The sequence below is a fragment of the Emydura macquarii genome, unplaced genomic scaffold (genome assembly GCF_026122565.2).
Source record: "Emydura macquarii macquarii isolate MOO-44397 ecotype Brisbane River unplaced genomic scaffold, CSIRO-AGI_Emac_v2 contig_2417, whole genome shotgun sequence".
Lineage (NCBI taxonomy): Eukaryota > Metazoa > Chordata > Testudines > Chelidae > Emydura > Emydura macquarii.
Window position 1 is genome coordinate 102,965 of NW_027132554.1, and position 17,149 is coordinate 120,113.

At 45.0% G+C, this 17,149-nt stretch overlaps 1 protein-coding gene across 1 annotated transcript; it reads left to right on the forward strand.

Moving 5' to 3' along the window:
- Positions 1 to 4,813: 4,813 nt before the first annotated feature.
- LOC137161974 (ficolin-1-like) lies at positions 4,814 to 17,149 on the forward strand. The gene is made up of 8 exons (XM_067561472.1): positions 4,814 to 4,946; positions 7,266 to 7,379; positions 8,102 to 8,155; positions 9,908 to 9,943; positions 10,802 to 10,932; positions 12,160 to 12,289; positions 12,472 to 12,606; positions 13,128 to 17,149. The coding sequence occupies exons 1-8, from the start codon at positions 4,814 to 4,816 to the stop codon at positions 13,373 to 13,375; spliced, it is 981 nt and encodes a 326-aa protein (XP_067417573.1). The 3' UTR covers positions 13,376 to 17,149.

The following is a 17,149-nucleotide window of genomic DNA, read 5'->3' on the forward strand; positions in this document are numbered from 1 at the left end:
GGCCTGACTCTGTGTCTAAACTGATACGTTAAATGAACACGCCCGCCCTGTTTGCTCTCAAATGCAGAGAAATGGAAATTGCCTGTAGATTGAGTCGACCAACAACAAAAGCCTGCTGCCGCTCAGCGGGAGAGGCAAGAAGAGGGTGTCTGAAGTTGCATTTTAATTTCATGGGGGCTACATGCAGGCTTGGACTGCACTTAATGCACCACTGGGTGATTGGCCAAATGGCTCCAGGTTCCTGAGCTAAGTATGTCAACTAGCTGTGATCCTTTTTATTAGATACTTGTGTAGCAACATGCATGTGCATTGTGTTTTGAAGCAGTCACTTCCCTGAAGATCATAAACTTGTCACAGTCATGTGTCTACCTTACAGAAACACTCTACAAGATCATGGGGATAATGGGCAGATTTAAGTATTAATACTACATTTCCATACTTCCCCAAGTATTATTTAAATATAATTTTAACTGGAGATGGGCAATATTTCTCTGCTGAAATGTTTTTCCCGCAAAAAAATGTGGATTAGGTAACACCAAAACATTTTGCAAATTTGTGTCAGTTTTGCTGAACTTTTTTGGTCAAATAGACTCACCCTCTCACATGCATCCCCCCCAAAAAAAAATTTAAAAAAAAAAACACTAAGATATTTCATCGCAACATTTTCAGAATGAAACATTTCAGTTTTTTGGTTGAAAAATGACTTTTCATTTCAAAACTTCCTTTGATTTTATTATTTTTTAAATGAAAACCATTGAAAGGTAGTCACAATCAAAACAAACCATTTTGATTTTGTCAAAACAAAATGTTCCAGTTGACCCAGAACAATTTTTTTTTTTTTGATTTGTCAAAAATTTCAAAATAATTCATTTTCAGTTCAACTCCAAACAAAAATTCTTTCAGAATGATCAGTGAACCAAAAAAAATCCATTCTTCACCCAGGTGAAACTTTACAATTCCCGGTAGGTTGGTTGGTTTAACTACAGGATACTATTACATTTGAGATGTGTTTACAAATTTAACTCCAGCTTAATAAAGGTTTTTGTTGTTTGTTTCTCTGGACATTTTATACGTAAGCCTTAAATGTTTTGTGGACCATGAATATGGAAAATGTAACAACAGTTTGGGCGTTATGCAAACTCCATCCACACATGTTTGGCAGATCTTCTATGATGGTAAAAATATCACAGTCCACCGGTAGGCAACAGTTCACAAGTAGGAAAATCACTAACTTACCCCATTAAGATTGTACTGTGACTGGCTAGCACCATATGTTCACATGTCATATCAGATGGTCTCTCTCTCTGGTCTGAGTACCAGTTACAGTCACACCCGAGGCAGCCTATAGAGCTGACCAATCCTTTGAAAAAGCAGGGAATATCCTCAACTTGGAGAGATCATGTGGTATTTGGGGGGAAATGTAAGAAGAAAAGATGTGTTATTCAAGCCAGAAAACTTTATATGGGATAAAGGAGAACAAGGCATTGATCAAAGTGAGGCGAACCCTGACGCTGTAGATTCTGGGTGCTAATAGAAGGCAAACTTCAACACTTTCTCATGTTTTAGCCTTATCTGCCAAAACCAATTTAAACTGGGGGGAAGAGGAAATAACAGTTTTTATGAAAGCTAGTCAACAGCAGGGTCATTGTGACTCACCTAACGCGGTAAGAGTCCAAGAGATAATAAACAATGATAGCAAAGTTGTATGCAGTGTTGTAGCCGCGCGGCTTCCAGGATATTAGAGAGACAAGGTAGATGAGGTAATATATTTTATTGGACCAACCTTAGGACTTGAGGAAGAGCTCTGTGTAGATCAAAAGCTTGTCTCTCTCACCAACAGAAGTTGGTCCAATAAAAGGTATTCACTCACCCGCCTTACCTTAATGATAGCGGAGAACAGGAGGAGTACAATGTCAGGCAAACAGGTGATATGTCCAGGGGAATCCCCATGAGAAATAAGCATTTCACACGTTACCAGGGTATCCACCGAGGGAGCCCACTGCTAGGCATGCACCAAGCCTACAGAAGGTTATCTGCACTTTACACACTGTCCCTCATGGCCCTCCACTTGGTACTGGAATGGAGGTTGTCTCCAGTGCTAGATGGACCACTGGTCTGACCCAGGATGGCCATTCTTATATTCACTGTGTGCTGGCCAGATGTGGTGTTTGTTCTCCTCCTTCCATCCCCTGCCCAGTATCACTGACTATGCCATTCGCAGACCCATGCAAGGAATCCTTCAGGCCATTTTCATCTGCTGGTCAAGTGTGATCTAACCAGCTCCTGCTAAATCTGTTTATCACAATCTGGGGTGTCTCAGATATAATTTCCCATGGCAGAAGCTGTTCTCTCTTGGGATCCAGGCAAAGCAAATGGGATACAGGAGAGAGGATTACCTGCAAGGGGAAGGCTGATTCCGAAAGCATGTCAAAGGAAGCGAGGGTGAACTATGCACCATCTGTTAACCGGTCAAACCGACGGGAGGATGGTCTGACCAGGGGAGAAAAGTCCGTTCTTTCTCACTCCGCTCTCACAGATGGTGCCGCTGTGGAAAGAGACATCTGCATCCTCTGTCACCATGCCTGAACCTCTGGAAGTGAGTGGCTATGAAGATCCCTCTGAGGAAGGGATCTAGCTCCTGGGACACTAGCCTTGGTGAGGTGTTGGTTTTGCTGAGCTAGAGAGCAGTTTTCCTAGACACACAAAGCACCTGTAACAAAGGGGAAAGGGAAAATCTCTTTCAAAGAAGCCCAACCCTACCAGAACAGGCCTGGGAAAAGGCCACTGAGGTAGGGAAACAGAGCAAGTACAGGGAATATAGGATACAGCTCTGGGGCTTGATCATGACATCCATCTTCCTGGAAAGCTAGGAGGTGGATCCGGACTCAGTAAACATTCTGTGGCTCTCCTCATGCCTGACTTCATTGCCACAGCGTGGGGGAAACTGGGATCTAGCGGCTGGCAGTTAAGGTAGCTCTGCCTAGCCATAACAGAAGACCCCTCTCTCGTGGGGCAAGTTGTCTTAGCAGGGTCCCTCCACACTCTGAGCTCTACAGGGAATTTAGCAGTGGATCATGCCACAAGATATAAAATGTTGCATTTTCTTAGCTCCCTCCACCTTGTGAGCTCAGATTTCATTCCTGTAATTGATTATTTGTCTTACAGAGGCACCTAGAGATCCCAAATGTGCTGGATGCTGCACAGACTTATAGTAAGAGACAGTCCCCACCCCAGAACTTATTGTCTCTGTCTGCTGGAGAGGAAACAAGACAGCTCTCCTGAGCCCCAGAGCAGTGCTCTGACCACTAGACCTTGACACTGACAAATTAACCTGCACAACCCCATCTGAGGCAGGCATTTTTCAAATGTAGACTCAGGTTAGAACATGCCAACTTGAGGAAGGCCTACACAGGCCAAACTCAGTCTCCATAGCTTCACAGGGGAGGCCTGGTACCAGCACTGAACTGATTTGCTCGAGTCAAAGACTCGGGGGGGGGGGGGGGGGGGTGTTTCAACACTCTGTGCAAAACTGGAAACACCTGAGATTTCACGTTTCTGCCACTCTAGTGAAACCACTTTACACCTTGAACCTGGTCTGTAAATAAACAGGTTATATGATACTGAGCCAACAGCAGGATCACTGTTAGCAAATTCAGATGGCAAGACACAAACATATTAGAAAGAATCAGATGATGCCTCCAGTGACCTGGCCTATATGAACTAAACATGGACAATGAGGAAGTTTATCAGCCTGGGTGAGCTAACTGGGAAGAGGGAGGGGCAACTGAGGGGAGGCCAAGCTCTCAAACATGATGTAAAATGGTAGTTTTTAACCCATTAGAGTCGCAATGTTTGTGGGAGTCACACATAGGCGCACACCCTGCAGTGTGCATTCCTCGCCACTCAGACGGACAGCACTACCAAAACAAAACAATCCACAGCACATAGTCTCGCCTGGGGAAGGGGTAAAAGAGAACAAACCACACGTGAGAGATGTCAGTCATGGAATGCACTTCTGGAAGGTGCTGAGACACTATAGTGAAGAACATGGTGTAAGAACCTGCAAAGAACAGAACAGAATAGAACAGAATAGAATACAATAGAATAGGCTTCTGACGCCATACACTACGCATCACTGACAACTACATGGAACCAACCTCATCTGCTCTAGGGGCATTATTATGGAACAATTTAACAACAAACAAGTAAGTTACAGCTGAGACCAATTAAAAGAGTACAACAATATCAGACCTCACTGCGTAAAGCACTAGGAAGCAAATAAAAACTAGGATTATAAACAGATGTGTTCAACCCTGTGATATCTTTCTCAGGATCTAATGATCTAACAGCCACCCCAGTCTTGGAGCAGGTGTAAACCATAATCTCAGAGGTTTTGCAATGCTTGGGCTGTCAAGAGAAATAATTGATTATCCTTCTTCTCTAAATTGATCTTCCACTTTTACATCTCTGGAATGAAGCTCTAACTAGAAAATAATCTCAACTCATTGGTATAAAGGAGTTAAGTGAAGAATTGCTGACGCCAACACTTAAAGGAAAACAAGTAAAATTAATGGGACGCAGACCCACTGGCACCAAAGTGTATGTTAAGAGTCAGACAGTAGATGCAATGTGACAGGAAACTTTCTGATCAGATTCATGACGGGAAACTTTCCGAACAACATGTCAAGGGAAACAATTTTACAGCTGGAATGTGGAAATTAGTATGGGAGGGAGATAAGAGTTCAAAGGTGAAGTTTACTATTGTCGTTTCATGCCATATAAAAAGCTCCCTGGGCTGAGATGCTAACACAGCATGAAGATAAGAAGAGGAGTGGAGCTGCCCTTGCAGAGACCAGCACCAGCCATGGGGAGAGCTGCCCAGCAAACCCTCATCGCTTTACTCTGTCTAGCAGCAGCGGTTTGTGAGGTTCAAGACACCTGCCCAGGTGAGTAAGAGACAAACCTTTCAGCTTTTCGTAACACAGATCTGACTCGTCCCCACTTTGCAAATGCAGAATTTAGAATGCACAGAATTGCTCATCAGTCAGAATATGATGTTTACCGTTAGCCCTTCTAATTTTCTTCTTTACTTAAATCACTTTTAATCAAGAAACAAAACAGCTCACATAGGCATTGTATAACTAATGCCTTTCCATTGCCAGGGGGCTGTTCCATGGCAAAATATGAGACAGAACAAAGGGGCTGTGAAAACCCAGCTAGCTACTAAATGAAATTGGAGAAGAATGGCATTCACAAGATGAAATGCTTTTTATTACATCATCCCTGATTTTACTCTTTCACAGCCCTTGAACAGTAACATTCTCCAGTTAAAGAATAATCATGATAAAATTAAAATCTTGCTGTGCCCCATTCCCCAGTGATTCTGTCCATTGAGCTCAGCTACTACAGAGATGGACCTGATAAAAGGAATAGAATAGGAGGGGCATGATATAAAGTGGAATAGAACAGATCTAATCTGAGGAATAGAACAGAATCAATCTGACATGAGAAGTAAATTAGAATAGAATAGATCCCGCTACCCAGAGCTACTTTCTGTTTGCTCCTGGGGAGATGTTATTCAGATCTTTGGAACTGATGTGAAAGTCTCTGAAGTTTATGGAAATTCACACATGCACAATACTATGGCATTTCTCAAATGTTCCCTTAGTAAGGCTTAAGAGATGCTCAGAAACACTTTTCCTCCCAGCCTCCTGACCCTTGGTTACTACCTTTCTCACAGCAGTACATGGTTGTAGGAAAAGGTACCTGGGATAGTATTAATAAGACAAGGTGAAAACAATGGCTGTGGCTTTGTGTTTAGCACAGTGGGTGAGGCTGCCTGGTTACATCCTTTGTAGCTTTCTGGATTTCCCCTCCCCAGATCTAGAGGCACAATCCTGTTCCCAGTGAAGTCAATGACAAAGCTACCACTGATTTCACATTTACAAGCATTCAATTTCCTCATGTTGCTTGCAGTCCCCTCTGCTTTAACCTAGCCAGATCACGTGGCAGTTCGACCAGTTTTCACCAAGAAAAGAAAAGACATGATATACCTTGACTTTAGCAAAGCTTTTTGATACAGTTTCCCACAGTATTCTTAACAGCAAGTTAAAGACGTATGGGTTGGATGAATGAATTATAGGGTGTATAGAAAGCTGGCTAGATCATTGGGCTCAATGGGTAGTGATCAACGGCTTGATATCTAGTTGGCAGCCGGTAACAAGCGGAGTGCCCCAGGGGTCGGTGCTGGGGCTGGTTTTTTCAACATCTTCATTTATGATCTGGAGGATGAGGTGGATTGCACCCTCAGCAAGTTTGCAGATGACACTAAGCTGGGGGGAGTGGTATATATGCTGGAGGGCAGGGATAGGACACAAAGGATAAATTAGAGGATTGGGCCAAAAGAAATCTGATGAGCTTCAACAAGGACAAGTACAGAGTCCTGCACTTAGGACGGAAGAATCCCATACACAGCTACAGACTGGGGACTGACTGGCTAGGCAGCAATTCTGCAGAAAGGGCCTGGGGGTTACAGTGGACAAGAAGCTGGATATGAGTCAGCAGTGTGCCCTTATTACCAAGAAGGCTAACGGCATATTGGGCTGCATTAGTAGGAGCATTGCCTGCAGATCAGGGGAAGTGATTATTCCCCTCTGTTCGGCATTGGTGAGGCCGCATCTGGAGTACTGTGTCCAGTTTTGGGCCCCCCACTATAGAAAGGATGTGGACAAATTGGAAAGAGTCCAGTGGAGAGCAGAGAAAATGATTAGGGGGCTGGAGCACATGACTTATGAGGAGAGGCTGAAGGAACTAGGCTTGTTTAGTCTGCAGAAGAGAAGAATGAGGGGAGATTTGATAGCAGCCTTTAACTACCTGAAAGGGGGAATCCAGGGAGGATGGAGCTAGGCTGTTCTCAGTGGTAGTAGGTGGCAGAAGTAGGAGCAATCGTCTCAAGTTGCAGTGGAGGAGGTCTAGGTTGGTTCTTAGATAAAACTTTTTCCCTAGGAGGGTGGTGAAGCACTGGAATGGGTTACCTAGGGAGGTGGTGGAATCTCCATCCTTAGAGGTTTTTAAGCTGCGGCTTGACAAAGCCCTGACTGGGATGATTTAGGTGGGGTTGATTCTGCTTTGAGCAGGGGGTTGGACTAGATGACCTCCTGAGGTCCCTTCCAACCCTAATCTTCTATGGTTCTATGAAAAGACAGCTTGTGTAGGTTCTGCAGAATGGTTCGATCCTATGGACCTTCTCACATTTATTTCTCCAGAGGTGAAAATAGTGGGTCTCAGCAGTTCAGAGAGGGTTGCCGTTCTCCAAAGATGCCCTGGGATTCCTGGAGCCATGGGGCCCAAAGGTGACCCTGGACCAGCAGGAACAAAAGGTATGTGCCCAGGTGCTGAGGTTGAATCTGCATTGGATGGCAGAAAAATGAATTACTGGTGTTATAATTGTTCAGCTTTTCGAGATCCTTATGAATCCCCAACAGGAGGAAAAGGTGCCTGAAACAGGCTGGTCACTATACAGAACTCTAACTCCAACCTGAGGGCCCAGAGGTATCTCTATAACAAGCTTGCTCTAAAACACTGTCAGTGTCTTTTTCCTCTGCCTGGAACAATGGTAGTCTGAGGGACGCTGTGGAAGGGAAGCCAGCTGTGTATCTTTGGTGGGCACCATCTTGGCCAGCATACCAAGGACCTCCAGAGTTAAGAGTGCGAGCTGCTTATAGCAGGAGCTAAAGAGCCAAGCATCTCTATCTGCTGCTGTAACAGATTCACATCCTCCCTCACCAGTGGTTACAGATCTAGCTGCCAGGTCACATATGCCAATAAACTCTTTGATCATACAGAGAGATTTGTTAGAACTAAGAGCTAGCTGCTATCTGAGTTGCACCCATGACAAGGACTTCGTGGAAGCAGCTGTCTGATACCTTCTTTGATACCCCAACTAGCCACTGCTGTGATGTGAACATCCAACAGTGAAGGATCATCTCCCTGGCCTCATCAGTCAGATCAGAAATGGCAGCTGTGTTTTCAGTTCACTTCCACTTGGTATGTTTGAATTATTCAGGGCTTGCGTTGTCAAAATATTTTCTTGTGTTTGTAGGAGAACGGGGAGCTCCAGGGATCCCTGGGAAGATGGGACCAGCGGGGCAGAAAGGTAAAGTCAGGAAGAGCAAGTCACTGATTACATCATAGTAACAGCTTCTGAACATGCTTATCTTCAGGTTACGTTTGTGCAAACTTGAACCCCAGGAGAACCTTCGTTCTGAACCCCTCCACTGAAATTGTTGCACCTCAGATGAATCTTTTCACTGTTTAATCAAGAGGATAAAGGAGTGAAAGATGATGGATTGATCCTCTCCAATAATTCTGTACTTTAATGACACACAGGAGGGCAGCTACAGTGCAGTCAGGGGCATGATTCGTAGTTCACGTAGATGTGCCCACATTAGCTTTCATCTAGCTAGCTTGCTCACCGCAGAAGTGAACACATGGTAGCATGGGACTCAGCACGAGCTATAAATGGGGGTATGTAGCCAGAGCGGTCAGGCAGACTTGTGCAGCCTGGGCTGAATCTTGCACCACCGCACTGTCACTGTCACGTCTATTTTCAGTGAGCTAGCTAGGTGAAAGCTAGCATGAGTACATCTACAGGAGCTGCAAATCACCTCTCCGGCTGCAGTGTAGACATATCCAGAGTGACAGGCATGTGAGGCACAGTAGTTCTGGAAAGCCTGCTGTTTCATGCATGAACTTACAAATATTTCCTAGCACTTCCAGGAATTCCTGCTCAGCTAGCACAATCCGGTGCATGACAGGGACGGTGACTCAGCCTTGTTGCAAATACCATTTTTACCCTCTTTGTTCTTTGCAGCCACCCACTGCTTTGATTCAGGTAGACCCCTCGTTCCTGTCCACCTATAGAACTTGCTCTGGGTTTTGAAGGAACAGCAGGTCAAATTTTCAAAAGCACCTAAGGAGTAAGGCTGGTCGGAATATTCTCAACACAATGAAGTTTTAGTATTGGGTCAGGGCTCCCTGGAGAGCAAGACTCTCATAGGCTGGTGACCAGGGCACTGGCCTGTGATAGGAAGAGCCAGGAGCAAGTTCCTCCTCTGGCTGATTCAGAGCAGAGTTTTTCCATCATCCTGACTCAGGAAGAGCAGAGACTTGAACTCCCTTCTCCCACATCCCGGTGTCTTAAGTCCCAGGCCGTAAAGTGTGAGAGTTTCTTGTCAGAAGTAAACCAGCCAGCCCTAAATCCAAAGAGCCTTCTTAAATAGAAGAGCGTGGGTTTGGATTGGAACATGGACAGCTCATCACCATCTCATTTTCGCAAAAACCTTCAAAAGGTTTTGTTTTCAGCCCGACGCGGAACGCGAACAAAATGCAAAGCCTCGGAAGTTGTTGTGAAATGGAATTGCCGTGCTCTGGACGGCTCTGCATTTTAATGGGACTTAGGCTTGTAAGTTATTTATGTGCTTCTGAAAATGTTACCTGTTGCGTCTGGCTGCTTGAAGTCTCAGGACGGTCAGCCATGAGCGATTCTGCGCCAATCTACGTTAATCTTCTTTTCCCAAATGAATTAATTAGTAGAATTTAAGATTGATTTAATTTTATTTAATTGTATTTAATTTAATATTAATTTAAGAATAAACCCCCAATATTAATTTTCAAAAGTATTTGACTCTATATACTTCCCAGGCTTCTAAATGTAATGTCCTTCTTCTGCTCTCCTGTTCTGTATTGTACCATCTATGCCAAATTCATGCAGCTCTGCAGATGTTGTAAGGCTATTAGTGTATTTTCCTGCAACAAGACAGGCTGAGGAGTTCTGAGGTGAAGAATTGCATTGAATAGGGTGTGATCCCCAACTAATGCAAGGATTTGAAACTGTGCTCCATTTTAGGAGAGAAAGGAGACCCCGGACAACAAGAAACAACAGGTAAGAACCTCTGCACTCTCCATATGGCAAAAGAATGATTTAACTGACAGATTTAACCGCTGTGTTAGCCAGGTGATAAATTCTGTTTATCAGGCACCTCTGAGATGCAGTCTTTCTCTGATCCATCTCCGTCAGGAGGGTGGTTAACCACTCAAATAGCCGCCATTTCATAACAAAACAAGCTATTACAAAAACATTTCCTTCTCCCCCTTCAGTGTAGGTATTACTGCTCCCACGCTGCCTCCCCTGCCCCTGGTATTACAGTGGTTCAGGGCTCAGAATGAGTAAAAATATTATTTAAGGTGGCCAGAGCAGTCCCTGTGAAAAACTGCCTCCTGGACCCTCCTCCAGACTGTATGGAAATGCCAGCTCCCCACACACACTGACGGGTGACAGGTACACGGTGCAGTGCCATGGCCCTCACCCCACTCTTTCCCGTGCCCTTTGTGGATGCTGTTGGCACTCGGGGGGCAGGGACTGGGTTTAGAAGTAGGGCATGAAGGTCCCGGTGCCTTCCGCTGCACTTACGCACCTGCCAGGCCCGGCCTCTCCCTAGAGAAAAGAGATGAAACAACGCAACTGTCTAAAAATGCACACACTCACTGTCACATCTGCTGAGTTAACCCCCTGGTGAGTGTGTGTCACAGGTCCCCCTCTGCGCCCAATCCACAGAGGCTAGGAGTCTGGTGTAGCACGAGCAGGGGGGCCTGGGCCATTTAGTTCAAAGCGTAGCAGCACATGCTTTTAGCTCTGAAGGCCCCAGTATATCAATCAAGAGCCACAGACTCTCTTCACCCACCCCTTGCACGATCAGATCCAAATTCAATCAATGCATGTTTAATTTTCCATTCAATCTAGGACCCAGAAACTGCAAGGAGCTGCTAACCCAAGGGAGAACGCTGAGTGGCTGGTACGTCATCTACCTAGGAGATGCTGCTCATTCCATCACCGTCTTCTGTGACATGGATACAGATGGCGGAGGATGGATTGTAAGTCAGAGGAAGTGCACACAGATGGAGGGTGGCCCGGGGAGGATGCTATAGAGAATGTGTTTGATTTTAATCAGAGACATGAAGATTGCCACTTGCTGGCAGCTGTAAATCTGTCATACACTGAGGAAATGTGGAGACAGAGCTGAAATAATTCCTCCAGTTACGCAAATATGTCATCACAGATTTCATAGCCAGGCCAACCCATCAGTTTAAAGGGGAAAAACTGGGTTTGTGGAAACCTGGAAGTTTTTGTGTTTGTTTGGGTTGGGTTTTGGGTTTTTTTGGGTTTTTTTTCACATTTGCTATTTAGGTCTTGTCTGTCCTGGAAGTCTCTACAGGTGACTTCAGGTATAATAACCTGCCTAGTGCATGTGATCATATCCCCCTCTAGTGACTGGGAGGGCTACACCTGGCTTCCTTTATCTGCTGACCTGGCTTCCTTTGGAGCTGATCACTCCTTAAATCAGCCCATGAGGCCTGGGCACTCCCAGGGTATGTGTGCACTGAAGGGGGGGAAAGCCTCACACTAGCAGGGCTTCAGCCAGCACACTAAAAATAGCAGTGTGGATGCAGCGGCTCAGGGGGCAGCTTGAGACCCCTTGCATCTGAGCTCAGGTGAGTAGCTCGAGTCTCCACTGGAGCCGTGCAGACATACCCCAGAGGTTAAGCACACTGCCTAGACAGCATTCTCAGCACCTGACAGCCTGGCCGAGGCCTGAATGACCCTTGTGTGATGGCAAAAGACTGCCAGACAGTAACTCTGTGGTATCCCAACTACTGAAGGGTTTTTACGTTCCTCAAGCCACTGAGTGAGAGATGGATGGGGCATGGAGCAGAGAGGTTACCAGCTAAGAGGGTGTTTGCAACACTTCCTAGTCTGAAGAGTTAGCTCCGTCAGTCTAATGTGTAATTAAAAGAAGTAGATAGAAATGGAATTGCCCAGTTAAATGAGCTGATGGGAGAAACAGTCATTCTTCAAACTTGGCCAGAGCATCCCATCTCTGCTCCTCAGCCTCCCCTCACACACTGGAAATGAAGGTAATGCTACCCATCTCTGTAGAGCAGGATTGATCTACTGCAGGGAGATCTATTGGAAAGCATTACGTGAATGCAAAACATAGTGGCTGCGTGTACAGGTATGACGTAATGGTATGTCAGGCAGCTGCTTTATTATGGATAGAAGTGGTGCAGTTTTTGGCCTCTCACCCTCTCATTTCCTCACAGGTTTTCCAGAGACGCGCAGATGGTTCGGTGGATTTTTTCCGTGACTGGGATTCATACAAGAAAGGTTTTGGGAACCAGCTGACGGAATTCTGGCTGGGGAACGAAAATATCCACCTGTTAACATACCATGGTAACAAAATCACTGATGAATTCTTTTCTGATCTGTGTTCTCTGCCAAACCATCTCCTTGGAGACAGGATGCATAGAGTGATTCATCTACTTATATTTCTGGGGTTGGACAGACATGTCTGAACCCCTCCCTACAAAGATTAGGCAGAATGATTGACTTTTTTGTTTCCATTTTGTCTTTAGAAACCTGTGAACTTCGTGTCGATCTCAGTGACATGGAAAACAATAAAACCTTTGCCAGCTATGAGACCTTCAGCATTTCAGGAGAGTCTGACAAATACAGACTGAACCTAGGAAAATTTCTTACAGGCACTGCAGGTAAGTTCAGGGCCCATTCTTCACCTTCCATTCAAGGGAGGCATCGTGAACAACCACCAAAAGGGGTAGAGTATCTCTGGCAGTTCCACCAGCTCAGAAACTATCTGAAAGTTGGGACATGAAGAAAGTCCATACGACATTCCAGCGCAGGCCATCAGCATGATGTTTTCACCACACTCATGCAAAGTGGAATCAGAATGTTAACTGGAGCTGAGCTCAGAATTCTTGGTCCTCCAGTGTCTAGAGAGAAGATGTTTTGTAGGGGGAACTTAATAAAGTGAGGGCCTGCTGGGTAGGGGGTCATTTCCACAACTAGCTCCCTATTTTTAAATGTTGTTTGGGCAGGGAAAGGAGTGATTTAGAGGCACATTACAAAGGAAACAAAAGGAACCATAAAACTGTGGAATAGAGAATTCCTGCTACTTGATTAATAGTCAAATTCAGGTGAGCAGGACATTTCTTGGAGCCTGAAAGTGCTTGGTCCACACACAATCATGTTCTTGCTTCCTGTGTTTTAACAGGCGATTCCTTGACTGGCCATAAAAATATGACATTTACAACCAAAGACAACGACAATGATATACATCCGGGGAACTGTGCTCTACTGTTCAAGGGAGGCTGGTGGTACAACAAGTGTCACGGTTCCAATCTGAACGGGCTGTACCTGCGGGGGCCCCATAAGAGCTACGCAGATAGTGTTATCTGGGCAACGGGCAAAGGGGCTTACTACTCCTACAAAGTGTCGGAGATGAAGTTCAGGCCGGTTTAGCACAAGGAAAGCACAGCTGGAGGTCGCTCTCCAGCGAAGTACAGTTATGGACCCTCAAAAGGTATTTTAATGCATAAATCCCATTTATTTCCATGGGAATTCCATGCCTAAAGGATCTGGGCCTTAGAGCCTGATCTGAACCCACTGAAGTCAATGGGAGGCTTTCCATTGATATCAGGGGGTTTGGATGAGGCCCAGAGCTGGAAGTACCCAAGAAAAAACACTGACGTTTAATGCCAAGCCTTTCTTTTTCCTCCTCACATTGAGTTGTCAGGAGCTCTCTATTCAAATGTGAGTGCTGGTACCTTACAGCCCATTCCATTCTACTTCTGCTAGAATTAAAGCAGAGCCATCACTGCCTGCAGAAGTGAAAGAGATTGTGACCAAAAGGCAGGGCAGTGGCTGAGTTCCCGCTGATCCTTTGTCACAATTACGGAGCCACACCCCAAAATCCCTGCTCAGTTTTTAGTCCAGCTAAATTAACGGAAAATTCCCACTGACTTAGGGACAGGCTACGTCTTCACTGACGGCGGCAAATTCGCTGTCATCAAATCGATTTCTCTGGATCGACTGAGCAGTCAGTGAAGACCCGCTCAGTTGATCCAGAAATCGACGTATTAAGACCACCTCCTCAAGTGGCGTAACGCTGCGTCGACGGGAACGCAGTTCCCGTCGGCGCAGTGCAGTGAACACCGTGCGCAGAAGAGAAGCAGAGAAGTCGACGGGAGTTACGCAAGTTTTTTTCATAGCTTGCGTAACTCTGGTCAATTGCCGCCGAATCTCGGAGGTAAGTGTAGACAGGGCCAAAGTTTTCCCATTGTAAGAGCTGAGTTAAGGCTTTAAGATTTGGCACTTGGTAACTAAATAAAATATTGCATCTGCAGTCATAATATGATGATGCATCTGCAGTTAACTGAAGAAGATAAAAAGAAACTGGTGAAACAAAATTGAAGATCATGAGCATAGAGAAAGCAATGTGTTTGCCCCTTGCAAACTTTATCATACACCCTGAGGATATTAGGTTCTCCCCACTCCCCAATAAACACTGAACACCCCGCGTGAAATCTGGGCACCAATGAATTCCATAAGAGTTCTGTCATTCAGTAGGGCCAGGATGGCACCCAGAGTTCTGTAGTGAAATCTCATACTAAGACCCCTTTATCTCTGCAGTCGTGCTATGGTATACTATGATGCATAATCCTCACTGGTTAAAAGAAAATTGCATATGTCACAGTAAATTAATAAAGTATGTTTAACCAGCCATGTAATCATGCAGCACAAAATGTACTTCACATCTTTTGCATTGCATTAGTTTTCTTACTGGTTTTCTCTTCATGGGCCTCCCAGTCATTTGTGTGGCTTATTATATTAATAAAATAAGACAAATGAAAATAAATACAGGGTTCTTTTCATCAGAAGATATCAAAGTGTTTGACAAAAGCGGGCAAGTGTCATTATCTCTGTTTTACGGATGGAGAAATTGATGTTCTGATAGTTCAGTTGATTTGTCCAAATGTATATGCACTGAACTAAAAGAGTCAGGGATAGATGTTGGTTTGTAGTTCTGTGCTCCGGTCACTAGCCACAACTCTCTGCCTTGGAGAGGTTGCACTCTGTGCTGAAGATCTGGAAAGCAGAAGAAATTCTCAGCGCAGTAGCTGCACTTTATTGACTTTAATGGTGAAAAAGCCCTGTAAATGTTACGCAGACAGGCATTGTTTATGGAAGCTTATGTAAGGCTGTTGTAGATGTCAACATACAGGAGGAAGCTGTGATACAGAGAAGTAACCGCGATTGTATCTTTTGTCCACTCTGTGTTATGGACTTTGTTCTTCTCTCCTCTGTGAAACACTGACACATCTCAGAATCATTGACAGTTTTGACACATTCCTGGCGTTGCCTGGGTAAGTAAAGTGAGTTCAGTGCCACCTTCTGTCAAAAAGTGGAAACTCTTCAAAAATAAGAAAATTAAATCTGCCTTAGCCCTGGGAAAAAACTGGGGGGAAGAGGGGAATGATTCACAGACATGTACTGCATTTAGAAAGGAATTCAGTTCTCTTGCTTTAGCTTTCCCCAAATATTATAATGAAGGCGTTTACTGCCAGGAACATTCAGCAGGGGACTGTAAGTGAATATTCACTGAAAACCACTTTACAATGTGCACATGTGTAACCTACTGGTAAGTGTGTGCTGCATGTCCCCGTCTGTGCCCAACCCACAGAGGACAGGAGTCTGTTACAGCAACTCCTAGGGAGCCTTGGCTCATTAGTTCAAGCTACAGCAGCTCATGTTTTTAGCTCTGGGGGTCCCTGTTTCAGTCCCTGCTGTGTTGGCCTGGATTGCAGCCTTCACACCTGCAGTGGAAGATTCGTTCTCCGAATTCGTTCATAAGATATGTATTTCCTCGTTAGATCATTTCCCACCTCCCCTCTCTCTGCACCGATCAGTTACATATCACGTTGCTATGCTTAAAGTTCCTTAACCATCCTCCTTTCCAATCTTCCAGCCGCAGAGAAATTGTTCTCAATGGCATTGCGTAGAGGTTAGGATTAAACGTCCCACCCGCTGAGTTCAGTGCGGTATTTGCCTTAGGATTGGGGGGTGACAATACAGAAGATCAAATACAGGGAGCCCCATTGCTCTTTTGAACATTATGGCCAGACACAAAGGTCCTGGCAGCCCAGTAGGATAAGCAGGTCAGGGGACAACATTGTGAATTCCAACAGTGAGTAACAGAAATGTTTAATCCATCCCCCAGCCAGAGCCAACAGTGACCCCCGAGATTCTCAGGCTCTAGACCCTCACCAGCCTCAGTCCAGTAAATGAAGCTACTATGATTCAACCTGAAACCTGGAAAAGGGTTTGATTGAAATCAGGGGAACCGGAACCCCAGAGGCGTCTGGGAGGTTTTAAAACTGAACGAACTCTAATTTTCCACCTCCTTTGCCAAAACCAATTTGCACTTTTCACTTTGTCAGTGAAGGTGATGCTTCTAGGAAGCTGAGTCAGCACAGGAGCACGGTTAACAAATCAAGGAGGTGTAGCCAAGAATAACAGATATTAAGTGTATTTCACCTCAATATCCTAATATATGTCATAACACCGGGCCCACAGGCCTCAACCCTATAAGATATTCAGCTTAGCCACACAAGGTCTTGGGCTGAAGCATGCTGGCATGACTACTTGACCAAAAGATAACCCTGTACCGGTAAAGGGTAAGATTACAGTAAAACATGCAGTAAGTGCTGATGTTCTGGAAACTATGAAGCACTAGACTGGAAAATATGCCCCAATGTGCCAATTAATACTGCAAGATACCCGATAATAACATTTCAGGGGATTCTGTAATAACCTCACGTTTCTATGGTAACTCTCTGACCACTCATGAGAATAAGTGGAAGTAAGGGGACAGCCATAGAGAAATGGGGCACTCCTAAATTAGTGGTGTCTGGAAGTATGGATAAGGAAAGACAGATTGGACCCCTGATGCGTATGCATGAGCCTTAGTGAGTGTAAGCATAACTCAGGATAAAAAAAAGTGTTGCCTGGCCTGGGTGCTGTGGGGGGGGAAATGCACAGAGAAATGCCAGGATGAAAACCACGAGTGGTGACACTGATAAGAAAGATAATAACTGAAACTCCAGGGTCCCCCAGCAGGAGATACAAGTGATGCCAGCCATAGTGCAATGTGTTTAGCTCTATCTTTCAGTCTGCAATTGTATTTCAGTGGTTGTGGGATTGTTTATCTGCTACGTGGATTTGTTAATAAATGGA